The 27,984-nt window shown below is 42.8% G+C and overlaps 1 protein-coding gene across 1 annotated transcript; it reads left to right on the top strand.

Moving 5' to 3' along the window:
- Positions 1 to 27,810, top strand: CDR2 (cerebellar degeneration related protein 2). The gene is made up of 5 exons (XM_087815179.1): positions 1 to 111; positions 6,377 to 6,489; positions 24,090 to 24,238; positions 24,495 to 24,656; positions 25,840 to 27,810. The coding sequence occupies exons 1-5, from the start codon at positions 33 to 35 to the stop codon at positions 26,675 to 26,677; spliced, it is 1,341 nt and encodes a 446-aa protein (XP_087671305.1). The 5' UTR covers positions 1 to 32; the 3' UTR covers positions 26,678 to 27,810.
- The last annotated feature ends 174 nt before the right edge of the window (positions 27,811 to 27,984 follow it).

The following is a 27,984-nucleotide window of genomic DNA, read 5'->3' as shown; positions in this document are numbered from 1 at the left end:
GGGGGCCGCTGCCCCCGGGAGAAGCGGCCGAGATGCTGGCGGAGAACCTGGTGGAGGAGTTCGAGCTGAAGGAGGACGAGCCGTGGTACGACCACCAGGACCTCCAGCAAGGTGAGGCCGCGGGCGGCGGGCGGGCGGCCTGGCCGGGAGGCTCGGGCCCGCGAAGCTGTGAAAAGTTGCCTTTGCCTGCGGCGCGGGGACGCCAGGTGCCGGGAGCCGGCCCCGGCGCGCGTGCGGAGCGGCCGCACCTGCCCGTCCCTCCCGGGAGGCTCTGCGCCGCGGTCGGCATCACACCGGCGGTGGGCCGCGAGCCCGCGCCGGGCGCGGCCGGCCGCGCTTTCCCGGTTGGCCCCCGCGCTTCTCCCGGCCCCGGCTGCTGCTGGGGGCGGGGGCGGCGCGGCGGGAGCGCGCCGGCGGCCGGGGAGCGGGGCGCCGAGGAGGGACCCGCGCCAAGCCCTGTGCGCGCACGGCAACCCTGTGGGAGGGTAACTTCTTGATGTTAACCCCATTTTCCAGGTGAGGAAAGCGGGGGCCAAAGCGGCCAAGTGACTGCCCTCAAGATAAGAGGGGGAGCAGGTGTTTCTGAACCTGCTCGCTCGCGCTGAGGGTCCCCGGCGCTGTCCAAACCGCCCTTTGGTTGCGGCGTCGGTTGGATGGTAGCCCGTTGGGGAGACGCTGCGCGCGGGTCACCGGGGGCCCTGCCGCGCGGCTTGAGGGCATCCCCACCTCTGCTCTTCCTTCGCTCTGGACTCCGGCTTGTCGGTTAAACACTGGCTTCGGCTTCTCGGCGTGCCTTGGGTTTCCGGCCGAAGGTCTGTCTCCAGAGAAGAACCCTAGACGGCCGTGCATTTGGAGTCGGGCCCCCCTTCCTTTGCCTGTTGTAGCAGGACCTTGCGATTGGAGACGCTTTTTGTGAGCCAGGCACCGACCCGCCCTTAACGCGGGTGTCATTTAATCCTCCCGGCCGCCGTGGGGGCAGAAGTAGGTGCTGTTCTTGGGGGAGCTGGGGTTCCGCCCGAACTCCAGCGAACTTCGTAACGGCTGTTCTGAATCATCCTCGGCAGAATTTTTCAGGCTTCTTCCTTTTCTGCGATTCTGTGTAAATCAACTTTTTCAGCTTTAACTTGCACTGAAAATCTGCGTTTCGTTTAGTGACTATTAAATGGCCATAATGTTCGTTCGCGTTAGCCACGGAACTTGGGGGTGAGGGGATGACTCGCACTTAGAATAGGAAAATAAACACCTCTTCGGGGGAAAGGTGATTTTTTTAAGTCACTATGCTGTGGACAGTCACTTAAACCAAAGTAGTTCACCGTTTTGCCTGCTTCTGTAGTAGAAGCTGTTTAGCAGCTGCAGTGCAGTATCTACCATCATATGCGCTCTGTCCGCAAGACCAATTTGTCTTACCTTTTAACAAACCTGCTTTCAGAATTCCCCATAAGGATTGATGGCCTAGTTTGATACTTTCTCCAGGATTAATGTGACAACCACTGCAATTGCAAGATTTCCTTATAATAAACTGAGCAGTTTGTATAATCAAAGCTAAATATTTTTATTCCCTGCATTTAAGAAGCATAGATCTGTACAGGCTTGGTTTGGGGGGTTTTTTTGTGCTTTTTTTTTTTTTTAATCTAGCATAATACTTAGCACATAATAGAAGCTCAATTTTAATATTTGTTGGGCTGAACTGAGGCACTCTTTACTGTTTTCATGGCGCTCATCTATCAGGTACCGTAATCCACACTGCACTTTCTCCTGTGGGAGGTTGTTAGGAACAACCATTTGTGATATTTCAATCTACTTGAGAAGTAAATGCAACTTGTTGGGGTTACCTGTAGAACTCTTTAACCTCTGATCAGAAGGAAGTCATCAGGTGTGCAAGCTAATGAAGTCTTAAAGAACACAGGCCTGAACCTCCTTAATGCCAGTTTGCATTTGGAATTTGTTCTGTGCTTCTCAAAGGACTTTTACATCCGTTATCACAGTGGACTTTGGCATAACCCTGTATGTCATATCCAAGTGTGTGGGGTAGGAATAGATGTGAAATTCCAACAATCATAACTTGTGAATATGGCCTGTAAAAAAATGAAGGCTGAAAGCACAGCAGGTCTGTCTTGTTAAACAAATTGATAAGCAAATGTAGTGGGATTTTATCAAGTGCAGACACGTGTCTGTTCATTTGTTAACATCCTCGCTACCAGCAGACCTTGTTTTATCTTACCTGCACTTCATGTTACACAGGTGTTGCGTTTTTTACAAATGGAAGGCAAGACCCTCCATCAGCAAAAAGATTATGACTCAATTTATTGTGATACTTGCATAATTACAGTGGTCTGAAACCAAATCCACAATATCTTCTACGTCTGCCTGTATTAACTTTACTGAGCAAGCCTTGTTTGGAGAGAGCTACTAAAACAACTTTTTAAGATCCTGTCTCAAAGTCATAGAACTACAGTTATTTTTCCTTAGCAGTAGAAGCATTATTTAAGTTATCAAAGTTTGCTGGGGCATTCTTTTTTAAATTAAAGTTGCTGGGGAAAAATCTAACCTCGAAAGGCTCTGGTCTACTATTCACACCTTTATAGAAACTTATAAAGCTGTGTGCAGGCAGAAGGAAAAAACCCTTTGCTTTTACAGAACACTTTGATGAAGAGATTGTCTTTTGTCAGAGGGCTGAGTTGGCACAGGAAGAATACCGACAATGATCTCTGTGGGCACTATCCTTTCTGGGACAGCAGGAGCCTTCTGTTTGAAAGGTGCCCCTGAGAGCAAGGTGGAAAGACTTCAGAGACTGGCTTATCCTTTAGACCAGCTGCTATTATAATTGTTGTTTGGGGAGCTGTGCAAGCTTAGAATAAGGATTCGGGTTTCTGTTGCATGGATCAGCAAATGAAATCTTAGTTTAAAGGAATCCTAAGATTCCTACTTCTTTTCAAGATGAGTACATTTTCCTGGTGTGTAACTAATTTGCTGAATCACTGTTTGGAGGGCCATTAAAACTGACATCATCGTTTTTCTTGATGTTTATATTCAAGTTTTTTTCTTTCCCAATTATAGTAACATTGGCAACAGGAGTCACACAGGAGCATCACCAAATGACGCATTTGACTTTGTAATAGGAAAAGCTTTCAGCCTTAATATTATTGAATTACTGCTGTAGACCACAGTTAATGTGGGAATATGTTGTCCTCATATGGTTTTTTAAAAAGCTGAGGAAAATAAAAATATAATAGCAATGGAATTTAAAGGTTTACGAATTCTGGAAGAAAGATACTTTTAAAAATACACTCTGGCTGCTAGAGCTAATATTTTTTCTGCCTAAGATGTAGGGCTGAGTGGAATGTCTTTTTGAAGCTTAACAGTTTAGTGTTAAAATGGATTATTATCACTTGCAAAGGCTGATTAGGGAAAGAATATTAAACATGAGGTGTTGCTAGGTTGTGGTTCTCAAGCCTGCAGTAAATCTGTGGTATTTTTAGTGCTGCCCAAGCCAGTTCAGTAGGATTTAGAAAAGACAACCTCCTAATGAAAATCCTTATTGGAAAATAGATGAACAGATGCATATGGCTTAAAACTATATCATTTTCTTTTCTTTTGTGCCTTAATTAAAAACAGTAATAAAGAACATTGAATACTCTTCCCATTTGCCCCACTAATTATTTAGAAAACCTTCTTGGGCTTACTGCCAGCTTTTGGCTCCTTTTGATTATAGAAGCCATACACTACGCGACAGGAAATGAACTTTTTTTAAAGACCGAAAAATACCCTTGTCCTTAAACTAACAGATGAAGTAGTATCCTCTTATAGACAGTGTGACTTCACAGGCACTTTCTTGTAGTTGATACTTGTCTTGCCAGAATTCTATCCTAAACAGCCTATAAAATATGTAGGAGACTGAGACTTGAGGTTATTTAGCCAGGTTGGGCTTTGTTTAACTGGAAATAAGGGCTGAGACAGGGCAAGTCTCAAGTTCTTTTCTGGTTGCCGTTGACTGGAAGAGTGCTTTACTTGGCATCCCTTTCTGCAGTAGGAGGAGAGCTGCTCCTGGCTGTGGGTAGTTTCATAACAGAATGGAAGTAGGTAAGGGTGGTCTGAAGTTAGTCTTGATTCAGGCTTTGATCTGAAGTTAGTCTTGATTAAGGTTTTTACTGCTAGTTAAGAACATCTTTAGTGAGTCTCTGGTCCTTCCCAGTGAGGAATTACTCACCACTATAAAACAGGCAAGGAGACATTTTGTCTTTACTACAGAGTGGTGGCTTCTATGTGGCACTGTGTATTCACATTGCATACCCTATGAGTACAAAGTAATTATTTCTGGAATATCTTTAGCCATACATAGTTCTGTTTTCACTTAGTGAAAACAATAGATTAGCTTACCTAAGGTTGTATGTACTTTCTTTGACAGAGTAGGCAATAAAAGCCAGGTAGCTCAGCTCTAGTTTCTGGTTGCCATCTGTGAAAACGAGCAAAAAGATTTAAATACCTCAACTAGAGAAATTTGTACTCTCCCTTGAAGTGTACAGACACCCCTGTCAGTCATCTTAAAACTGTGTAGACATGGATAATAAAGTAGAGAATGGTGATGAGAGTGACAGTTAGAACCTGGTGACACGAGTGTCTGTTTTGCCTGTGACTCGTGTGTAGATTTGATCAGGTCAGTTAGCATCTTTGTGCTTAAAGTTGTCTCATCGGAACAACTGGTCTAAATACCTTCAAAAGATATAAAGATGAATGTCTCTTACATGATTCGAGCCTTTCATAAAGGTTCTGTCTTGTGAATACAAGGTGTTATTTCATAGAATTGTTATCCTAAGCCTTTAGTACATCAATAGGCATTGTTAATATTTCAATCATGAGAGAATGTATTTTAACACCTGTCTATTGACAGTATACTAATTTATTTTAAATGTAAAATATTTACTATGAGCTGCAGTGGTGTGTGGTCAATTTTGCTGCTTTTCTTTTTTCCCAGTGAGAGAAAACCAACCAAGCAGGATACTAATTCTGCACTGGAATGAACAGTACCAGACGACAAAATATATTGCTTTCCTATTACCTCTTATTCTAGGTGGAGTTTTAATATCAATAGTAATGAACAGATGTAAACCTTATTTGTCAACCTCTAAAAATTAAGTTTAAAAATCATGTAGTACAGCTCCCTGTTTTTTTGTAACAAGTACCTTTTCATAATAAACATTTTTATGACATTAAGTAAAATGACTTCCTATCATACTTAGAATAAAAGTCAAACTTTACCATGGCCTATAAAATCTTGTGTGACCCGATCCCTGCCTACTTCTCCTACTTCATCTCACACCAGTCTTCCCCTCATGCTTCTTTCAAACTGGCATTTTGTCAAGGACATGTCACGTTCTCTCATGTTGCAGTGCCTCTGCCTGGCTTTTACTGGCGAGGTCCTCATCCTTCAAGCTTTAGCTAAGACCTGTCCTCAGAGTGACTTTCCTTGTGACCTTCCTTTCTAAAGTAGATCCTTTTTTTATTATCACCAAATTCATTTTTTTCTTCTCACACACACTGCATCCTATTGGGTTAACACATCCTTTTACCTCTACTTTCAAAACATATCCAGAATCCTATCCCTTCTCTCCATTTCCATTTCTGCCACCCTAGTCCAAGCCACCATTATCTCTCACCCAGGCGATTGCAGTATCCACTTGTCAAAATAAACTTTGCTTTGACAGTTGCAATAATACAATGCACATTTACAGCAGCCAGAGTTCATAGGAACTTTAGAGACTATTTAAATATCTGCCTGTACTTTGGTTGAGGCTCTGTCCAAAAAAGGAGATAATCAGGATATGAATAAATCCAGTCCATTATAAAATAATTATGATCTTAGAAGTCACAATGCTGATTGATCATTCCTAGACTAATGAGTATATCTCCATAAAGACCAGTCTCCTTCACATCTTATAAATAGGGGCACATAAGAGAGCACATTACAAGTAGAGGGCCCCAATTCAACTGGATATTAACTATGACCCAGGTTTCCTTGTGGGCCATTCCACCTCCTACAGCAGGGGTGGGGAACGTCCAGCCCGAAATCATTTGGTCTGGCCCTGCCAAGGCCTCACCAAAGAAAAGCAGTTCCAGCCATCACAGTAGGGGTGAGTTAATTAAATGTTTGACCAAATATAGCGGGCTAATTTTTAGGCTGATAATTTTGTATGGACCGTAAATGAGTTACAAATAATCTGAATGGTCCTTGGAAGAGAAAAGGTTCCCCACTCTGTTCTACAGAGATCTGACTTAAACTTTCTACATTGGGTTGGGTCTTGGTTCATTCTTATTTTAAGGACTGGGTTATATAAGATGTTGCAGTGAGGTCATTTGCATTATTTGCTTGTCCTGCTAGATCTCCATCTTGCTGCTGAGCTTGGGAAGACATTACTGGATCGGAACACAGAGTTGGAGGATTCTCTTCAGCAGATGTACACAACCAATCAGGAGCAGTTACAGGAAATTGAGGTAATTTACTCAGCGAGAGAGTTACACTTGGAGGCGTGGCATGTTGCTGCTGTTACACCAGTCATATTCTGTTAAAATGACACTTGTAGTTAGAAGCAGTGTTTAATTTCTAACACAGACTTCTTTGAGAAGAAGAACCATCAGAGGGCAGAGAGGTTAATTTCTACTTTTGTTAGGCTTTCCCAACACTTAAGTCTGAGCAATGAAAGACATTTCTCTCTGCACCTTTGGTGAAGTATATTGAAGTAAATGGTCCAGTAGTTGCCACTGTGTGAAGCAAAATAAAGCTGTGAATATTATACTTAGTTTTTACTTTGATCTTTTAAAAAATGAATTATGCAAAGAGTTATAAGAAAATAAATAATATAATGAATGCCTGTGCACCCACCACCCAGCTTAAGAAAGAAAACTGCTTGCACTGTTGAGGCTTCGTGGTTGCATCTGCCCTTCCCTTCTGCCCCCACTCCCATCCCTACCCCAGATGTTACAGTGGAACCAGCTCGTGTCTGTGTGCAAAAAAAATGTAAAAGACCTTAGAACGGTGATAAGAACTCACTGAGCTCTGGTTAAATACTGAACCAGCTGCTAGAAATTCAAAGAAGTAGAATTATGCAGTCCTTGGCTTCAAAGCAATCAAAGGTACACAAATTTCAGTTTTGTTTTTGTTTGTTTTTTAATCCTCACCCAAGGACATGCTTTTATTGATTTTAGAGAGAAAGAGAGAGAGAAACAGTGATTGGTTGTCTCCCAAACTAGAGATTGAACCCCCTTGAAATCTAGGTCTGTGTCCTCCTGGAGGGAATTGAACCCACGACCTTTAGGTGTAGGGGATGACGCTCCAACTAACTAAGCCACACCAGCCAGAGCCACAAATTTGAGTTTTCCAATGCAAATAAACTTATCAAAAGTAAGGCAAATTTATAATATCAATATCCTTAATTTTACATAGTTGCCCTAATTAAGGTACATATAATAGTCTTTTCCTTCATCAGGATTTATGAATATAGCCAGTGATGTGACTAAAATACACTTTTATAATTTTAGGAAGGTACATCTTGGAATGATATTGAAGTCACCAGCTTATTTTATTTTATTTTATTTTATTTTATTTTATTTTATTTTATTTTATTTTAAATGTTTTTATTGATTTCAGAGAGAGGAAGGGAGAGGGAGAGAGAGAAACATCATTGATGAGAGAGAATCATCGATCGGCTTCCTCCTGCACTCCTCTCTACTGGGGATCGAGCCCGAAACCCAGGCATGTACCTTGACTAGGAATCGAACCAGGTGACCACCTGGTTCATAGTCAGTGCTCAACCCCTGAGCCATGCTGGCCAAGCACCAGCTACCATTTTTATTTTTTTTTTAAATATATCTTTATTGATTTCAGAGAGAGGAAAGGAGGGAGAGAGAGAGATAGAAACATCAATGATGAGAGAGTCATTGATTGAGCCCACAACCAGGGCATGTGCCCTGACCGGGAATCGAACCCCGATCACCTGGATCCTCGGTCAACGCTCAACCACTGAGCCACGCCTGGCCGGGCCAGCTACCATTTTTAGCACATTCAACATTTAAAGAGCATGGAGCATGCCATACATGAAATGAGTGTAATTGCTTACAGAGTTTTGCAGAAATCTAAAACTGCAGAAAAAGCAGGTGTTTTTAAACTATTACCTAGCCAGATGTCATACATGGTTAAGGAACTCATTCCTACTTTGGTTCATAGACTTTGGTTTTCAGCTCATTGGAAGATTTCACATAGGGGTTCTAGTGCATAAACATGAAGACATTATACACTATGATTATGTATTGCATTTGGGTATTTGCATAGTCTTAATACATTGGATTGATGTTTTTTATGAAAGTACCTATAAATCACTATAACTAAATACTATTACTGGTATTTTAGTAAATCTCTTAAGTATAGATGGAAAAAAGTCCAAATATTTGCATAATTAAGAGAGTGATGCTTATTTGTTCCTGTAGGAGATCACAAACACAATTGCTTTATGATCCATGTAACTTGTCTTTCTACCTTTGTTTTCTGTGGTATTGATGATGATTAAACAGTTAAGACAGATGATTGACATTCTGAAAAAATCAGTGTTTTGGATTTCTTCAGATAAGTACCCTTCTGGGTATTTGGTGGGTCATATGGTAATTCTGATTTTAATTTTTTGAGGAACCTTCAAACTGTTCTCCATAGTGACTGCACCAATCAGTATTCCCATTACAGTGCACGAGGATTCCCTTTTCTCCACATTTTCCCCAGTGTTTGTTATTTGTTGATTTATTGATGATAGCCATTCTGACACGTGAGGTATTATCTCATTGTGGTTTTAATTTGCATTTCTCTGATGAGTGACATAGAGCATCTTTTCATATGTCTATTGGCCATTTGTATGTCTTCTTTGGAGAAATGTCTATTCACTCAGCTTATTTTTTAATCAGATTGTTTGTCTTTTTGGTGTTAAGTTGTATAAGTTCTTTATATATTTTGAATATTAACGTCTTATTGGATGTATCATTGGTGAATATTTTCTCCCATTCAGTAGGCTGTATTTTAATTTTGTTGATGGTTTCCTTTGCTGTGCAAAAACTTTTTAGTTTGGCATAGCCCCATTTGTTTATTTTATTTTTTGTTTTCCTTGCCTGAGGAGTCACATCCAAAAAAATATTACTAAGAGCAATATCAGAGAGTTTACTGCCTATGTGTTCTTAAGTTTTATGTTTTAGAGTCTTACATTCTTGTTGGATTGATCCCTTTTATCATTATGAAATGTCCTTCTTTGTGTCTTCTTATAGCCTTTGTTTTAAAGTCTTTTTTGTCTAATACAAGTATTGCTACCAAGCTTTTTTTGTTTGTTTGCATTTGCATGAAAATTTTTCCATTCCTTTATCTTCAGTCTATGTCTTTTGATCTGAAGTTGGTCTCTTGTAGGCAACATTCGTATGGATCTTGTGCTCTTATTCATTCAGTCACCCTATGTCTTTTGATTGGAGCATTCAATCCATTTACATTTTAAGTAATTATTGATAGGTATGTATTGCCATTTTACTGTTCATATTTTTTATCTTTCTCCTTCTTTTAGAAGAAGTCCCTTTAACATTTCTTATAATACTCCTTTGGTGGTGATGAACTCCTTTAGCTTTTTCTGTTCTGGGAAACTAATTGTCTCTTCTTTGATTCTACGTTACAGCGGTGCTGGATAGAGGAATCTTGGCTGTAGGACCTTGCTTTTCATCAGTTTGACTATTTTGTGCCAATCCATTCTGGCCTGCAAAGTTTCTGTTGAGAAATCAACTGACAGTCTTATGGGAGCTCCCTTGTACGTAACTAACTGCTTTTCTCTTGCTGCTTTTAAGATTCTCTTTGTCTTTAACCTTTAGCAGTTTAATTACAATGTGTCTTGGTGTGGGCCTCTTTGGGTTCATGTTGTTTGGGTCTCTCTATGCTTCCTGGGCTTGTATGTCTGTTTCCTTCACCACGTTAGGAAAGTTTTTCATCATTATTTCTTCAAACAGGTTCTCAATCCCTTCCTCTCTCTTTTCTTTCTGGTACCACTGTTGTGAATGTTGTTAACGCTTGATGTTGTCCCAGAGGTTCCTTAAACTATCCTTATATTAAATTCTTTTTCCTTTTTTGCTGTTCTGATTTTGTTTTCCACTACCTTATCTTCCAAGTTGCTGATTTGATTCTCTGCTTCATCTACTCTACTGTTGATTCCTTCTAGTGTATTCTTCACTTCAGATATTGTATTCTTCATTTTTGACTGGTTGTTTTTTATGATTTCTATCACTGAATTAATCTATTCTTCCCCTAAGTTCATTGAATATCCTTATAACCAGTGTTTTGAGCTCTGTATCTTGTAGATTGCTTGCCTCCATTTCATTGAGTTCTTTTTCTGGAGTTTTGTCCTGTTCTTTCATTTGGACATGTTTCTTTGTCTCTTCATTTTGGCTGCCTTCCAGTGTTTGCTTCTGTGTATAGGTCAATATGCCAGATACCCCAGTCTTGGCAGGGTAACCTTACGTAGTAGGTGTCCTGTGGAGCCCAGTGGCGCAGTTTTCCTGGTCACCTTGTATGGGTTGTGTGTACCCTCCTGTTGTAGTTGAGCCTTGATTGCTGTTGGCACATCAGTGGATGGTATCGACACTCAGACTGACTGGCTGTGAGGACTGGCCATGAGTACAGTGGGTGAGCTGTTGTGTAGGGGCTGACCCCACAGAGTGAGATTTGCTATAGCTCGGTTCTGCTGCCTGCTGAATTCATCCTGTGGGTGTGTCATTTGTGGAGAAATTTGTCTAAAGCTCTGCTTTGGTCTGAAGCTCGCCCCTGGGTATGCTAGTTCTGGGGCCTCTTGGGAGGGCTTCTAATGCAGGCCAGGTCATTTGCTGCCTGTGCTGGGCTTGGAGGCTCCTGAGAGAGGCTAACCTGTGAACCAAGGCCAGCTGCCACTTATGCCAGGCTTGAGGCCGCTTAGCAAAGGGTATAGGGCACACCAAGGCCAACAGCTGCTTATTTGGGGTTTGTGGACCTTTGAGAGATTTTAGGAAAGTCTGCAGTACAGGCTGAGGCTGGCTGCTTGTGAGGAACAGCTGCTGAAGGAGGCTTGGGCTGGACACACAAGTTGGTTTGGGTGAAATCACCATGGTGGGGTTGCGCCGTGTTAGCCAGGTGGAGACTCAGATTTCATGCCTGCCTGCTGGCTGTCTAGGTGGAGGACTCAACAAAGAAACAGTGGCCTGTGCCTGCATTTCTGTCTGGGAGAAAGCTGCCCCTCTAAGTCTTCACCTTGAAGCCTGACAATTCAGTTCCTCCCCGTATGTCCCTGGTGCTTTTCCAGCTCCTGCCTCTGTGCTGGAGCTGAGGGCAAGTGTTTGCGAGTGAGCGAGTCTGTGCTTGGCCCTTTAAGAGTACACCTGAGTTTCCAGCAGCCCTTCATCTCATCTCGACAGAATCTCTGCTGTTTTACAGTCAGCTGTTGTGGGGACTCCTCTTCCTGGCACTGGTGCTCCGGGCTGGGGTCCTGGTGTAGGGCTGGGACTCCTAGCTCCTCAGGGGGGGGACCTCTGCAGCCAAGCTATCTCTCCCTGTTCTTAATCGCCACATATGGGTGTGAGATCAGTCTGTTTTGAGTCTTGGCCCTCCTACCAGTCTCAACATGGCTTATTTATATTCCTAGTTATAGGAGTTCTCAGCTAGTTTTCAGGTGGTTCTCAAGGGTGGTGGTTCTATAATTCAGTTGTAATTTTGATGTGGCTCTGGGAGGAAGTGAGCACAGTATTTTCTTACTCCCCCATCCTGACTGGAATCTCTCTTTTCTGTAATGGAGCATGTGGTGCTCTGGTTCATATATCCAAGTCTTCAACAGTTTACAACTTATTCATAGCTGTTTTTTGGATAGAACAACACCGTCCTAGATTTCTTCTCTGCCATTACAGTTGGCTTTCTTTCCTTCTTTTTATAAATCACTTCATGAAAGTCCATAGGGATGGGATAAAGTGAGATATGATGGCAGTGCTGGCTAAGCCCACTTAGCAGGCAGAGGACTCCCAGAGACTATCTTATTGCCTGCTTGGTTCACATCTGTGCCTGGCAGACTTACAAATCACAACATACAATTTTAAGTTTTCTCTAATAGTCTAAAAAAGGAAGGTCTTATGCTTTTGTAAAAGTACCCAGGCAAAGAGCCTACCTCCCTTCTAAAAGATGACCCTTGTGTTATATGCCTCTTATCACTGCAATCTTTGGGAGCCCTTAAATTTTATAAGGGCTCTTTTCGTAATTCAAACCTTACGTCAGTTTTTTCTAAGTAAACTTTTTATTGAAATATACATACAGAAAAAAGCACAAATAGTTCAACGAATTTTTATAAAGTAAACATACCCATGCAACCAACACACAGATAAGAAATGGGAATTTTATCAGCTCTTCCAGTCACCACCCCGACTGACCAACATTCTAACACCCTAGATTAGGTTAGCCTCTTTTGAACTTTACATGAATGGAATCACTTGTACAAGTTTTAAACTAATTTTTCAGAATTGTTTATTTGGATTTTCCTGATAAGAAAAATAATACATGATTTTTTTTTAATTTCTTTTTATTGTTGAAAGTATTACAGGTGTCCCATTTCCTCCCCCCATTGACCCTCTCCACCTCACTCCCACCCCCTCCCCAGGCCTTCACCCCATTATTGTCTGGGTCCATGGGTTATGCATATATGCATATAACTTCTTTGGTTAATCTCTTCCCACCCCCCCCACCTCCCTTCACTCTTCCCTCTGAGATACCACAATCTGTTGCATGCTTCAGTGTCTCTGGATCTATTTACTTTCTCAGATTCTTTTGTTCATTTGCTTCTTCTTAAAGAGAACCCTTCAACATTTCATGTAGTACTGATCTGGTGGTGATGAACTCCTTTAGCTTTTCCTTGTCTGAGAAGCTCTTTATCTGACCTTCAATTCTAAATGATAGCTTTGCTGGGTAGAGTCATCTTGGTTGTAGGTTCTTGCTTTTTATCACTTTGAATATTTCTTGCCACTCCCTTCTGGCCTGCAGTTTTTGTTGAGAAATCAGCTGACAGTCATATGGGTGCTCCCTTATAGGTAACTAACTGCTGTTCTCTTGCTGCTTTTAAGTCTCTCTTTGTCTTTAACCTTTGGCATTCTGACTATGATGTGTTTTGGTTTAGGCCTCTTTGGGTTCCTCTTGTTTGGGACTCTGTGCTTCCTGGTCTTGTAAGTCTGTTTCTTTCCCCAGGTAGGGGAAGTTTTCTGTCATTATTTTTTCAAATAGGTTCCCAATGTCTTGCTTTCTTTCTTCACCTCTGGCACCCCTACAATGCGAATGTTGGGCTACACTTGAAGTTGTCCCAGAGACTCCTTATACTATCTTTATATTTCTGGATTCTTTTTTCTTTTTGCTCTTCTGGTTGGGTGGTTTTTGTTTCCTCGTGTTCCAAATTGCTGATTTGATTCTCAGCGTCCTCTACTGTACTGTTGATTCCCTGTAAATTTTTCTTCATTTCAGTTTGTGTAGAGTTCATTTCTGATTGATACTTTATTATGTCATCGATGGTCTCACTTGTTTTCTTAATAGTCTTACTAATATCCTTGAGCATCCTTATAACCATAATTCTGAACTCTGTATCTAGTAGCTTGCTTGGTTCTACTTCATTTAGTTTCTTTTCTGGAGATTTCTTCTGTTCTTTCCTTTGTGACATGTTTCTTTGCCTCCACAATTTGGCTGCTTCCAGGTGTTTGTTTCTGTGTATTAGGTAGAGCTGCTATGTCTCCTGGAATTTGTAGAATGGCTTTGTGTAGTAGGTGTCCTGTAGGGTCCAGTGTCTCAGCCTCCCCAGTCACCTGTGCAGGGCCTTCTAGGTGCTCCCCTGTGTGGGCTGTGTGCACTGTCCTGCTGTAGTTGAGCCTTGGTTGCTGTTGGCATCACTGAGAAGAATTGACCCCCAGGACAATTGTCTGTGAGGACCAGCTGCAACTACAGCCAAAGAGCTGCTGTGCTGGAGACACCCCTATAGAGCAGGATTTACTTCAGTGGGGCTTTGTTGTTCATCAAGTGTGCCCATAGAGTGTGTCACTCATGAATGTGGTAGGGTTGTCATCCAGCGTGGTCGAGTCTGACCACCAGGTGCACTGTCCCTGGGGCCTCCAGGGAGGTGCAAAGTCAGCCTCTGCCAGTGCCTTGCCCAGGGCCACCCAGCATGAGCTACACAGCAAACCATACTTGGCTGCTACTTGTGCTGGGCTTGGAGGTGCCCAGGAGAGGCCAAGCTATGAACCAGTGCAGTTTGCCGCTAGTGCCAGGCCTGGGGCCACTTATCAAGCCATATGGGGTCCGCTGCTGCTTGTTTGAGAGATTCTAGGAAAGTCCTAAGCATGAGGCTCAAGAGGCCACTTGCATAGAAGAGCCACTGGAAATGGCCTGGATGAGCTGCAAGTGGGGAGGGGCGGGGCCTCCGGGAATCACAGGGTGGGGCCAACAGTGTGAGTCAGGTGCTGGAGATTCAAATAGGGCGCCTGCCTGCTGGCTGTGCGGGGAGGACTCGCCACAGGAGCCATGGCCTCCGCCAGCCCTTCTGCCTGGGAGGAAGCCGTCCCTCTGCCTCTCACCCCTATTTCAGGCAGGTTAGTTCCTCCCCGAGTATCCCGGTTCCTTTCAGGCTGCTGCCTGGTGCTGGGCTCAGAGGGAGCGTGTCTGAGTGAGTCCGTGCACGGGCCCTTTAAGAGGAGCTGCCTGGGGCTCCCGCAGCCTCAGCGACCCTCAGAAACAGTCCCCACTAGTTTTCACAGCCCAAAGTTGTGGGGACATCTCTTCCCGGCCCTGGAGTCCTGGGCTGGGGTTCCTTATATGAGGCTGGGACCCCTCACTCCGGGAAACTTCCGCCACCGAGGTTTGACCCGCGGCACCGGGTGTGGACCAACGGCCGTGTCTCTATGATTCAGCCCCAATCTGCCTGCTTCTCCGCCCCTCCTACTGGTCTCAGTCTTCTTCATTTCCCTGGTTGTAGGGCTTCTGTGCAGCCAGATTTCAGGAGGCTCTGAGTGATGGTGGTTCTGTATTTTAGTTGTAATTTTGATGTGGTTCCAGGAGGCAGTGGGTTACAGCTGTTACCTACGCCACCATCTTATTCAAGAATCTGTATGATTTTTTTTTAAGTTTTGAAAAATATATAGTTGAAAGTCAGAGTCAGCTCTTATCCCACCCACCCAGAGATGTCTTCAATGAGACAGTCCAGGAACATGGTCCTGGGACACACTACTCATGGTGAATGAAGAACAATTTGAATACTGGTTTACTGGGAAAAGTCCTAGGAAAACCCCCCAAACTGTGACTCACTATGGAAATAGACAACTAGGAAACTGTGAAAGGGCAGTTTCTAAATAGAACTAACTACAAATATGCTTTCAGTGACTGTCAGAGGGTTTCAACAATTCTCATAAAAATTGATCAGTATTATGTTGGGCATCACTTTTAATGTAAAAAGATTAAATTATTGAAAGTAATGATTGACTTCAGAGACACCTATAGCCTTTATCACTCTTATTCAGTATTAATATGAGAATCCAGAACAAAATTTTTCCCCAGATGAGAGGGAGGAAAGCAGTTTTGGAGATTAATGAGATTTGACACCCTCAGAGGAAACTGGATTCTCTCAAAGTGCCTACAGTCCTGGAAGCAGTCTCCAGCCTGTAGTTGTGTTGCTTCTCTTCTTGGAACTTTCATTATCCTGACAGGAGTTGTCCTTCCCACTCAAAGTGGTCTGAAATCTTACCCTTAGTGACAGCATAGATGGACCTAGAGGGCATTATGCTAAGTGAAATAAGTCAAACAGAGAAAGACAAATACCATGTGATTTCACTTACATGTGGAATCTAAAGAACAAAATAAACAAAACTGAAACAGACTCACAGATACAGAGAACAGACTGAGGGTCACCAGAGGTGAGGGAGGTTGGGGGCTAGATGAAAAAGGTGAGGGGAGTAAGAAGTACAAATTTGTGTAATTACAGGATAGTCATGGGAATGTAAAGTACAGCACAGGGAATATAGTCAGTAATATTGCAATAGCTGTACAGTGCCAGGTGGATACTGGAAATATTGGGGGGACACTATAAGGTATATGATTGTCTAACCACTATGCTGTACACCCAAAACCAATACAAAATAATATTGAAAGTAAAGTGTAATTGATAAATAATTTAATTTTTTTAAAAATAACAAAGGGCAAAAGAAAAGAACAAAGTAGTCTGGCCTTTCAAGGTGTCCTTTCAAGAGCTCATGTCTTTGGAAGTTTTAAAGCATTTCGTGCTTCCTTTGCTACACTGATCAATATTCTACTATATGTTACACTTATTTGTTTTATTTTTCCCTGCCCCCCCCCCCCAATTTCCCGTTGCAGCATTGAAGGCTATTGTTGTATTTATTCATGGCCTTTTGCACAGAGTAGATAATCAATAAATACTTGTTGAAATCAGTATCGTTAACAGAGGACTGATAAATAGTTTACGAAGCACTTCCAATAATTCCTAAACTGTGGGTCTCCACCTATGTGGAAGGAACTCTGGCCTCAGTGTTAGAAGGTTCAGGCTTCAGCCCTCCATTCTATATCAAATAGTACAGACCTTAGGCATGTGAATTACCTTTCAGACCCTGTTTGCTACATGTGTAATAGTGATAAGAATGCTTGCATAGGGTGGTTCTGAGGGGAAGAGATTATCTAAGTATGTATATTTTGGACAGTATAAATTGTTTCACAGTTTACCCATGTTTTAAATATTTAGTAATAAAAGAATCTTAATTCTGAAAAAAATAAATTTATTTCAATTACTGGAAAATAGACCTTAAAAACAAGCCACACTTTTAATAGTGAGATTAGAGGTGGTTTTTATTTTCACATTCATGCTTTTTCTCCCCTTAATTTCCTACAGGGTAAATAATAATATTTTAATCAGGGTAAAGAGGTTTTTTTAAACGTAATAGGAAATATTTCTTCAGTATTGTAGAAGGTCATTTTGATACTAAATTCAGAGGATTTGGGCTTGTTCCTTAATATAAAAATAATCCCAACACTGCATAAAAGCCAAATTTCTATTCCATTCCTTAGGCATTTTTAGTTAGGGTTGTCTCTATGTTTTTCTGGATTCCAGCTCAGGGTTATACAATCGCAAATAAGTGTTAATATAATCCTGTAGGCCTTCTTTCCCCAGACTTTTGCCTCAGTTGTAAAGGTGGCCTATTTATAGCTTTTGTGCATAACCTAAACCTGGTGCTTATTGTTGAGGTGACCTGTGCAAATTTCAAAACCTGTGTGAGATAACTTACTGCACTTAAACTTTGATACTCTTGCCTGTAGGTTGATATTTTTGCTACCCCCATATTCCCCTCTTCCCACTATTTGTATATATGTCTCCCTTTCCCCTGTTTAATATGGCAAATCTTTTTGTACATGAACTCTTTTAGGCACTTGAATTTATGGGTCTTGGCAGTCCTGTCAGATTCATTTGAGACTGGTTTTAACCCTTTGCAGTCGTATTAAATTTGGACATGGGTGTCATACTGGTCAGAATTAAGAGCTTTCAGAGAAATTATGAACTGATACACGAATGAATAGAGTTAAGATTTGTATGGTTCTTTGCTGTGGTGGCTGAGAGCAGACATACGACCGGAACGGTAAAAAAGCTTTGGTGGCTGAGAGCAGACATACGACCGGAATGGTAAAAAAGCTTTGGTGGCTGAGAGTAGACAAACGACCGCAAAGGGTTAAAGCTTCTGAACTGAGAAAACCAGAACATTAGCAGCATATCTATGTACCTTTAAATGAAGGGTAGAAAATGAGCTGATACACTTAACTTCTGCATTCAGAAAAAAATGATCAGTGCTGATTCGAAGTTTCAGAAAGTGAGCCTTAAAGCGGCATCTGACTTATAAAGAGTTCTGATTCTCTGACCTTAAGTCAGTATTTCCTAAGAAATCTAATAATTTCTCTTTTAAGTTGCCAACCAATTTGGACTCCTTTGCTAGGTAACCAATCACAGATTCTTGGAGAAGTGGAGGGTTTTCTGATTAGTTCTAATAATAATAAGATTAGACTCCTCCCATGTGAAAACAAGCTCCCTGCCTGTTGGGTTTTTTTTTAATTTTTTGTTTTTTAAATGTATCTTTATTGATTTCAGAGAGAGGAAGGGAGAAAGAAAGTGGAAACATCAGTGATGAGAGAGTCGTCATTGGTCGGCTGCCTCCTGCACGCCCCCTACTGGGGATCGAGCCCAAAACCCAGGGATGTGTCCTGACCAGGAATGGAACCAAGATCTGGATCCTAGGCTGACGCTCAACCACTGAGCCGCACCCGGCCAGGCCAGGCTGTTTTTTTGATTGTCTTAAAGCCAAGTCCTATAAGACCAAAATATCACAAGGTTTTTCTAAGTAGTTTCATTGTGTTTTTATCACAGGCTTTTTAAAAACAAAAATTAAGCCCTGCCGGGCGTGGCTCAGCGATTGAGCATCAACCTGGGATCCAGGCGATCAGGGCTCGATTCCCGGTCAGGGCACATGCCCGGGTTGCGGGCTCGATCAATGACTCTCTCATCATTGATGTTTCTGTCTCTCTCTCCCTCTCCTTTCCTTTCTCTGAAAGCAATAAAGATATATTAAAAATAAAAAAACTAAAAAATTAAAATTAAAAAATTACTGATTGATTTTAGAAAGGAATAGAAACATAGATTTGTTGTTCCACTTATTTATGCATTCATTGGTTAATTCTTGTATGTGCCCTGACCAGGGACTGAACCCACAACCTTGGCATATCAGGATGATGCTCTAACCAACTGAGCTACCAGGCCAGGGCCATCACAGGCTTTTACATATATATCAACTTATTGTAGTTTTTTAGTACTTACTGTAGTTTTTCAGATAGCCTCTTTGTGCTTAGTTGCATATTGACTTGTTTCCTTTATATTGGCCATAACTCTAATTTCAGCATATCTTGAAAAAGGGGCAACAACTTGGGACCCACATAATAGCTGGAAGGGATTGTAAGTAACTCACAGATTACAGGGGTGTATCCATGCCATGGGAGTAAATACAGAGAAATAATCTGTAAATGGGACGAGGGGAGAGAACTGAGTGGCTACCAGGGCCTTTTTCCATGAGGGCTGTACCCAAAGTCCTTCTCAAAACCTTTAAGTTAAATCTATGGACATGTCACAGTCTGAGCTGAACAAAGCATGACAAGCTGTTGTGAACAGAAGTCTAAAAGTGGCCGTTCAACCAGTACTTTTTAGGTCTCTACTGTGTGTAAGGAATTGTGCTAAATGGACCAGATATATGAGAGGAAGTTTAGAAAGACTAGGACATTAACAGGTAAGCAGTTCAGTTGTTTATTATGGAGTTAAGTGTTTTGGGGGAAATTAATTGGCTGCTTTGGGAGAAGTGGTCTGAAAGGGCTTTGGACAGAGGCCTGAAGGGCAGTCGGGGCTCTTGACCACTTTCATGCTGTGCATCCCTTTGTATGTCTACTGAGGTCTCTAATGTTCCCCTTAGAATACACAAAATACATAGAATTACATAGGGAATCTATTATTGAATGCATAGCAATATATGGAAAAAAATTAATGTGTGATTAGTAATATAAGTGTTTCTTTATGAATACATTAACTACCAAGATCTAATGGCAATCTAAAAACTACTGTAATTTCAAATAGTGATGAATGTAACCAATCAATCAAGATTTCTGCTGCAACCATTACAGTGGTCTATGAAAATACCTATGATTCTTGTTGGTGGTGAATTCCTAGATACCCCTCACACTGCTAGTGGTGTGTTGCCACTATTCATAATTGAAGGAAGTGCTAGATTTCAGTTAGAAGTTAGTGGAGATGAAGGTGCACCTTCCCCACATCCAAGTTTATAAGACCCTCTCCGGTCTATCCATGGACCCTGGCCTGACTCCTGCATTAGATGGACCCGGGGGGCGGGGGGGGGGAGGGGAGTAGGGTAAAGGTCATAAAGGAGGAGGGACCATGAGTGAGGCAGCTCCAAAATTTTAGGATAAACATACCCCTGAGTGTAAAATAAGGAAGATAGTAGCTCACAGACGAAGCTAGAAAAACCAGTGAAGAGACAGTTGGGAAGTATTAACAATGAAACATGAGAGATGATAAGGAATTTTTGGAGTTTTTTAGGTATGATTGGAATTGTAGTTAAAATTAAAAGTGTATCTTTTAGAAATATATAAATATGTGTACTTGAATTAAATGTCTTAGATCTGCTTTAAAATGATTGAAGATGAGTGTGGAAGAGATGAAACAAGATTGACTGTTGATAGTTGTTGAAACTGGATAGTGGGTAGATGGGGGTTCATTAAACCATTTTCTCTGCGTTTATATATGTTTGAAGTTATCCATAATAGAAAGTTTTAAAATGTAGTAAATAAGATTAGCCATCTGTAGAGAGTCAGTATTTGGGTGGACTGAGAAGTTCAGCAGAAGCACTCGAGGTTAAGGTAACTGGTATTAACTGGTATGTAATTTTAGGGGATTATGATTCTAAACACATGTCAAAATACAGCATGGTAAAGAATGCTGCTGTGATAGTTAATATGCAGCCTAATCTTAATGAGTAACTACAACCAAACTAAGTCCTAAGAAGGGAAATAGTTAGGTTAAGCTTAAGAATTATTGCCCTGGCCAGGTAGCCCAGTTGATTAGAGTATCATCTGATGCACCAAGGTTGTGGGTTCAATCCCCAGTCAGGGCACATATAACAGTCAACCCATGAATGCATAAGTAAGTGGAACAACAAATCCATGTTCCTCTCTTTCTCTCAAATCAATCAATAAAAATATTTTTAAAATATTTTTTGAAAAAGAATTATTGTTTATCAAAGTGAATGCTTCTATCTCCCAGACCCAAGGGAGTTTTGAAAAAGAATTATTGTTTATCAAAGTGAATGCTTCTATCTCCCAGACCCAAGGGAGGGGTGTTGGGGGAGGGGAGATTTCCAGGATTTGTCACGTCCAAAATCAGCATTTCTCTAGTAAGTGTGATCCATGGACCACTTGTACTAACATCACCTGGGTTTTTGCTAAAAATGCAGAATCCTGGCTTTACTCCAGTCTCACTAAATGAGAATTCTAGGAGGAAGGACCCAGGTTCCTATACTTCAGTATTCCTTCAGATGAATCTTGGCACATGTAAAGTTTGAAAATTGGGAATAAAGATGACAATAGCTACCTCTTGTCTTATTGAGCAGCTTTTTCATATTGCCAGATACCATGCTGAACCTTTTACATATATTAATCTCATAGCACCTTTATGAGGTATGTGATAAGGTAATCTCACCTTAGAAAAATTAAGTTACTTGCTAAAAGTCACCTAGTTAGAAATGGCAAAGTGGGACCTCAAACCAAATTCTGATCCCAAAGCTATGCTCTTAGCCACTATACCACTGCCTCCCACCAGGCCAGCTCTTTTCTCTGAGCTTTTGCCCACCCAAAGGCTTCTGTGGGAGTTGGCCCCTCACCTGCCCTTTATGGGGCAGATGTGTCCTGCAGAGGACAGGAATATTTCAGTCACTGGGCAGGGACAGCTCCTGTTGTAAATTAATATGTAGTGTCAGTCTATGCATTAGCTTTCTTTTAGGTTGTTTTGGATCAGTCACAAAGAGTACTTGAGACCTTATACTTGATATAAAGTAGCTTGAAATTTTTCTGCAACTATTATATATTTTCCCATGATTCTAAACCTTTTTTTCCACTCCAGTATTCCTATGTGATTGAACACATTCCTGTCAGTGACAGGACTCTGCTGTGACATTGCTAGCCAAGGGACAAGGTTAAGGGCACCTCCTGCAGTTCTGAAAGGCTTCCCCCAACAGACTCAATGGTTGGTGTCCCAGGGACCAGGAGAGCCAGCCGGTGGGAGAGAAGCCTAGGCACGGACTCCACAGGGACCGTGCTACTTGCACAGCTGTGCTGCTCACCTCATTTCATTAGCACCTGCAAGTAGGTGCAAACCCATCCTCAGCCTCTTTTGTACAATTCTGAACCCAAAAGGCTTATAAAACAACATCTTTTTGTTAAGTTTGCAGCAATTTGGAGGGGCGGGGTACAGCAAATCCAGATCTGAACTGATGTGAGACTGTTTATACTCTTTACTCATACAGTACTTTTGACACAGAAATATTAATACTTGATTACAGGGTGCTGCCCAGACCTCACTGGGGGTGTTACCAAGTGTGTGTGGTATGTGCCATGTTCTCTTTCTAAATTTTAAAGAATTTTCAAAACACTTTGGCCCCAAGAGTTCAGATGAGAAAGTTGAAGTTATGAGAGCTGATTTCTCAACACATCGCTCCCAAGTTATGTGACCAGATTTTTAAAAAGTCCATGTGTGTTTTTCCAGCTCCGCCACACTGCCGTTTAAGGAGCCCATTGAGATCGTTTATCCTGTTATTTGAAAAGTCGGTTAGCTTTGCAAATACTTGTATAGTTGTATAAAAAGCCTCAAGAAAAGTGTTTTTAAAGTTGTACCTTTGCCCAGCCAGGCATGGCTCAGTGGTTGAGCATCGACCTAGGATCCAGGAGATCCAGGTTCAATTCCCAGTCAGGGCACATGCCCGGCCTGCGGGCTAGGCAGCTGATCAATGACGCTTTCATCATTGATGTTTCTATCTCTGTCTCTCTCCCCCCTCCTTTTCTCTCTCTGAAATCAATAAAGATATGTTTTTAAAAAATAATAATAAAGTTGTATCTTTGGTCATTTGGTCATTGGTAATGCTTCAGACTTACCTTTTTTTTTCTTCCAGAGAATTCCTTTGAATATTTCATTTGGAATATATACTGTTCCCATGTCGTTAGGTGGAGGCAAATAGGAAATCAAAGTAACTGACCGCCCAGGCAGTAGGCTGTGACTGTCCCCTTTATCCTTGCCATTTAGAAAGCATTTAGCAGCACCAAAATAAGTAATCTGGCAGATTTTTCACAAATAAGGATTGTGGTGATAACATTTTCACAGAATAAATAACAAGAGTCTTTGAATAGTGAGCTAAAATACCTCTTTCTATTTAAATCATTGTTATCACACACACACCCTTTTTGCTTTGTCCGGAATGGCTCACTTAGGAAAAAATAATTTTTTTTCAAGTGAAAATCATCTGAAATCTTCTACTTTAGGCTTTCTTATTTCTGTAAACCGTGAAACTTTTGGTTAAACGTTGATCGTGTTTTCCGTGCTCTTTCTCTTCTGGGATGATTATTTCTCACTAGATTTTCCTGCTGAGTGAATTGTGTGAGTGTTGTGTGCTTTGTAAGACCTGGCCGACCTCAGTGATGCACAGGGTGCTGGAAAGCACTAGGGTGCAGCAGTAGAGCGTGGCCTGTACTCAGCTCCTGTTAAGACAGGTAGTTTAATTGGGATTTAAAGTTCTTTTCATAAAATAAACCTGTGGTATTGTGATGTGATAAAGATTATATATTTGTTCTTTATCCTCAATTCCTGGCACAGAGCTCGTAAAACCCTTGGAATTTCCTGACTGACGAGAGAAAGCTAGAACTCTCAGCCCAGCTCCAGCCTCTGCGGGGGGAACAGGGGCTGGAGATTGCACCCAGGCACCAAGGGCAGCGATCTAATCAGTCGTACCTGTGTAAGGAGGCTTTGATAAAACGAGATTGGATTGGTGAACATTCCACGTGCTGGAAGGGTGGTTCATCGAGAGGGCGTGGACACTCACCCCTTGCCCTGTACATCTCTTCCATTTGTCTGTTCCTGAGTTGATTTCTTTATAAATAAACCAGTAAATGCAAGTAAAGCACTTTCCTGAGTTCTGTGAATTGTTTTAGCAAATTATTGAACCTGAGAGGAGGTCATGGGAACCCCCAAATTATAGCTGGTTGGCCGGAAGTATGGGCAGCCCCTGGGACTTGTTACTGACATCTGAAGTGGGTGCAGTTTTGTGGGACTGAGCCCTCACAACCTGTGGGGTCACTAAATCCAGGGAGTTCGTGTCAGGTGCTGGAAGGCAGCAGGTCTCTCGTGTGTTCGCTGTGTAACCGGTGCACCCACCTTCTCTTACAGTACCTGACCAAGCAGGTGGAGCTCCTGCGGCAGATGAATGAGCAGCATGCGAAGGTTTATGAGCAGTTAGATGTCACGGCAAGGGAGCTAGAAGAAACAAATCAAAAGCTTGTTGCTGACAGCAAGGCCTCACAGCAAAAGATTTTGAGGTAAACTGTCTAGAATCCATTGAGGAAGCCCTGGGCAGGAGTCATTTGGTATAAACTAGAATAGAGCATGGCTGTTGTGGGTTTGGGTCAGTATGGGGCAAGGTTTAATTTAATTCTTTATGAAAAATAGAGATTAGGTAGCAGTCTTTTCCAATTAAGAAAGCCCAGGTTGAGTGATTAGCAGCTAATCTCTCCTCACTGCTATGCCCTCAATTTCATACGACAAGCGGCAATCAGCTTTGTCTGTCCCTCACAGTCTGACTGAGACAATCGAATGCCTGCAAGCCAACGTCGATCACCTCCAGAGCCAAGTGGAGGAGTTGAAGTCATCTGGCCAAGGGAGGAGGAGCCAGAGAAAGCATGACCAGAAGTCGGCACCCAGCTTCTCGTGTCTGAAAGAGCTATATGACCTGCGCCAGTAAGAGCCCCCCCTCCCGTGATGTGTGCAGGCAGGGGAGCATCTCGGCACAGATGCTGTCTGCATCCTGTAGATTCGAAGTCCATTTAAGAAATGCCACTTAGCTATTAGACCACCAGTGGTTCAAACAAAACCACTTAAACGTGCAAATTAGAGTTCTTGGGTATTAGCAATTTCATGGAAACTCATTGTCTAAAGTCTTGGAAGCATGTATTTAATGTTTGAAATCTTAGTTTAAAATAAGATGCAGTACTTCTGATACACTACAAATTTTGGGGTTGTGTTTTACATTAGAGTGAAGAAAAAAATTGAAATTTCAATAAAACAAAAATCCTGGTGAATGGTTTTGTGCCTACATTAATGCCTTTACAGTTTACTTATGAGATTGAATTTCTACTTAAGGACTGCTTATTGAGCACCTGCTGTGTGTCAGGTCTATGCTAGACATGAGGAGTGGCGAGTAAAATAGACACAGTTCCTGCCCTTCTTCGTGGAGTTTTCCATCCCATGAGAAGCAGACGAGCAAATCATCACACAGATAAATACAGTTACAAGTTGCCAAGGACCCTAAACAGGAGAGAGGCCAGCTCTGTGTTTGATGGTTCTCACCGTGGCTTAGTTCATCATATCACCTGCCGGGTTTTGCCAGCTGCAGTACAAGTGATTCCCTCAGGCCTAAATCAGAATCTCTGGGTGTGGGTAAATCCTGCAGGTGATTCTGATGTGCATTCCTGGTTAAAGGCCACTGCAGCATGTGATGAACCACATGGAGAGCGTGGAAGAAACCCAAGTCCAGGCGATAGACCAGCTAGGTTAGAATCTGGGGGGTGGGACCCGGCGTCAATTTTTAAAACTACCTCGGAAAGTCTAATCTATGCAAGGTGGAGGACCACTGGGCCCTCTGATTCCCTTGAAACATAGCAGTCAGACTGCTGGTCTTTGGGAATGGGTGTTCTGGAGCACTCTCCATGTTTAAAAAAATTAGTCTCAAAAATTATGTTTTTGAACATGTTTTGTGTGCCCACCTCACACAGTTTCTTTTTAGCCGCTGTTCTAGTGAGGAATAGGCAAAAATTCAGTCCCTGTCACAGCTCCTCAAAAATATTTAGCTGAAAAAAATCGCTGCTCTTTCTCTCCAGTCTCAGTCAATCTGTGTAATATATTCTTTCCACATTTTCCCTAGACACTTTGTATATGACCACGTGTTTGCGGAAAAGATCACTTCCTTGCCAAGTCAGCCAAGCCCAGACGAAGAAGAAAACAAGCATTTGAAGAAGGCGGTGAGGACGCTGCAGGCGCAGCTGAGCCTGGAGCGGCAGAGGCGGGGCGCCCTGGAGGAGGAGTACGAGCTGGTGCTGAAGGAGAACGAGGAGCTGGAGCAGCAGCTGGGCACCGCCGGCGCCTACCGCGCCCGGGCGCTGGAGCTGGAGGCCGAGGTGGCTGAAATGCGGCGGGCGCTGCAGTCTGAGCGGCCCTTCGTGAATGGGGTTGAGAAGCTGGTGCCCGACTCCCTATTCGTCCCTTTCAAAGAGCCTGGCCAGAGCCTGCTGGAGGAGATGCTGCTGACGGTGCCCGAGGCCCCACGGAGGCCCCTCAAGCGAAGCAGCAGCGAGACAGTGCTCAGCAGCTTGGCTGGTGGTGACATCGTGAAGGGCCACGAGGAGACCTGCATCCGGAGGGCCAAGGCTGTGAAGCAGAGGGGTGTGTCCCTGCTGCATGAGGTGGACACGCAGTATAGCGCACTGAAGGCCAAGTACGAGGAGCTGCTGAGGAAGTGCCAGCAGCAGGAGGGGGACTCGCTGTCCCACAAGGCCGTGCAGACTGCCAGGGCTCCGGCCAGGGACCTAGCTGCCAGGGACCCACCCACCGCTGGTGCCCCCGAGCCTGCTAGCTCCCCCACCAGCACACCGCCTCCCGAATACAAAGCGCTCTTTAAGGAGATCTTCAGCTGCATCCAAAAGACGAAGCAGGAGATCGACGAGCAGAGAACGAAATACCGCTCTCTCCCTTCTCCTTCCTAATGGGGCCTCCAGCTCCCCTGCTCATTTCCTACCTCCCATCACCCCCTCCCACTCACACAAACATTTGTAGACCCCAACACAGAAGCTACTCATGATGTTGGCCTGCTTTGCTTACTTAGCAAGTGTGTACGTACAGTGAGGAAAGAGGATGGCTCCTGGCATCAGTTCCCTATCCCAGATCCCTTTAAGCCCCACAGAAAGCCCCTCCCATGACACACTGGCCTCTGGCTGGCACTGACCAGGCTACAGTTCCTTGAGAAGCCCCAGAAGCAGTGGGGGCAGATGTGTGCTCCTGGAGAGGTGGGCATAGAGTTTCCATAGGATATACTTGTATATATAGTGCATAGTACATTGGGAAAGGGTGAGGGAAACTAAGCTAAAGCAATCCCTGCTGCCTCCTGGCTTTACTCAAAACTGTGGAAGTCAGCTGCCAACCTGAATTGTTCACAAGCACTGTTGGATACTGTGAATTCATTAAGAACATTCAGGAGAAAGTAGGGGTCTAATCCAAAGAAACAGTATTAACAAGTACCCCACACCTTTGAGTTTCAGTTGCTACCAGTCAGACTGACAGGTAATCCTAACAGATCTAAACCCACTGAGCACCCGCTGAAAGGCAAGCTCTGCTTGACCAAAGCTAGCCTGTCGGCCTGCGCTGCCAGGACATCCACCCCACATCCAAATGTCCACGCAAGTACAGTGGTTAGGATAGCCGAGTACACACATCGTTCCTTCCTTTCTTAAATGCAAACCAAGGGGACAGACCTCTTCTGTGTTGCCTGAGCTGGCTGACCTGCTCAGTGCCTGCCACCCGTCAGTAACTGGACTTGGCTGCACGGACCCTGTCTGCTGCTTTATTGAACAGTGTTGGCATCATTCTAACTGTGGAAATAAACAACTACTAGCACTTGCATACTTTAATTTAAAACTATTTAAGAAGACTGAGGTTCCAGTAATTGTATATATTTTTCTAAAAACCAAATAAAACTACCTATGAAAATGAACAAATGGATCTATATTGCTTATTAATTTGAGCTTAAGCCATTTCACTGTTGTAACTGTTCACCCTTTTCTTCCAACAAACATCAGTAGGAAGATTTGAATAGTGATTTTTTTTTAAAGATTTTTTTATTTTTAGAGAAGAAGGGAGAGGGAAAGAGAGAAAACATCATTCTGCTGCCTCCTACACAACCCCTACTGGGGACCGAGCGCACAGCCCCGTCATGTGCCCTGACTGGGAATTGAACCAGCAACCCCTTGGTGTACAGGACAGCACTCCCACCAACCAGGCCACACTGACCGGGGCC

Source organism: Miniopterus natalensis, chromosome 3 (genome assembly GCF_054644295.1).
Source record: "Miniopterus natalensis isolate mMinNat1 chromosome 3, mMinNat1.hap1, whole genome shotgun sequence".
NCBI lineage: Eukaryota > Metazoa > Chordata > Mammalia > Chiroptera > Miniopteridae > Miniopterus > Miniopterus natalensis.
The sequence above is the reverse complement of the archived record's forward strand: the minus strand, read 5'-3'. Positions and strand labels throughout refer to the sequence as shown.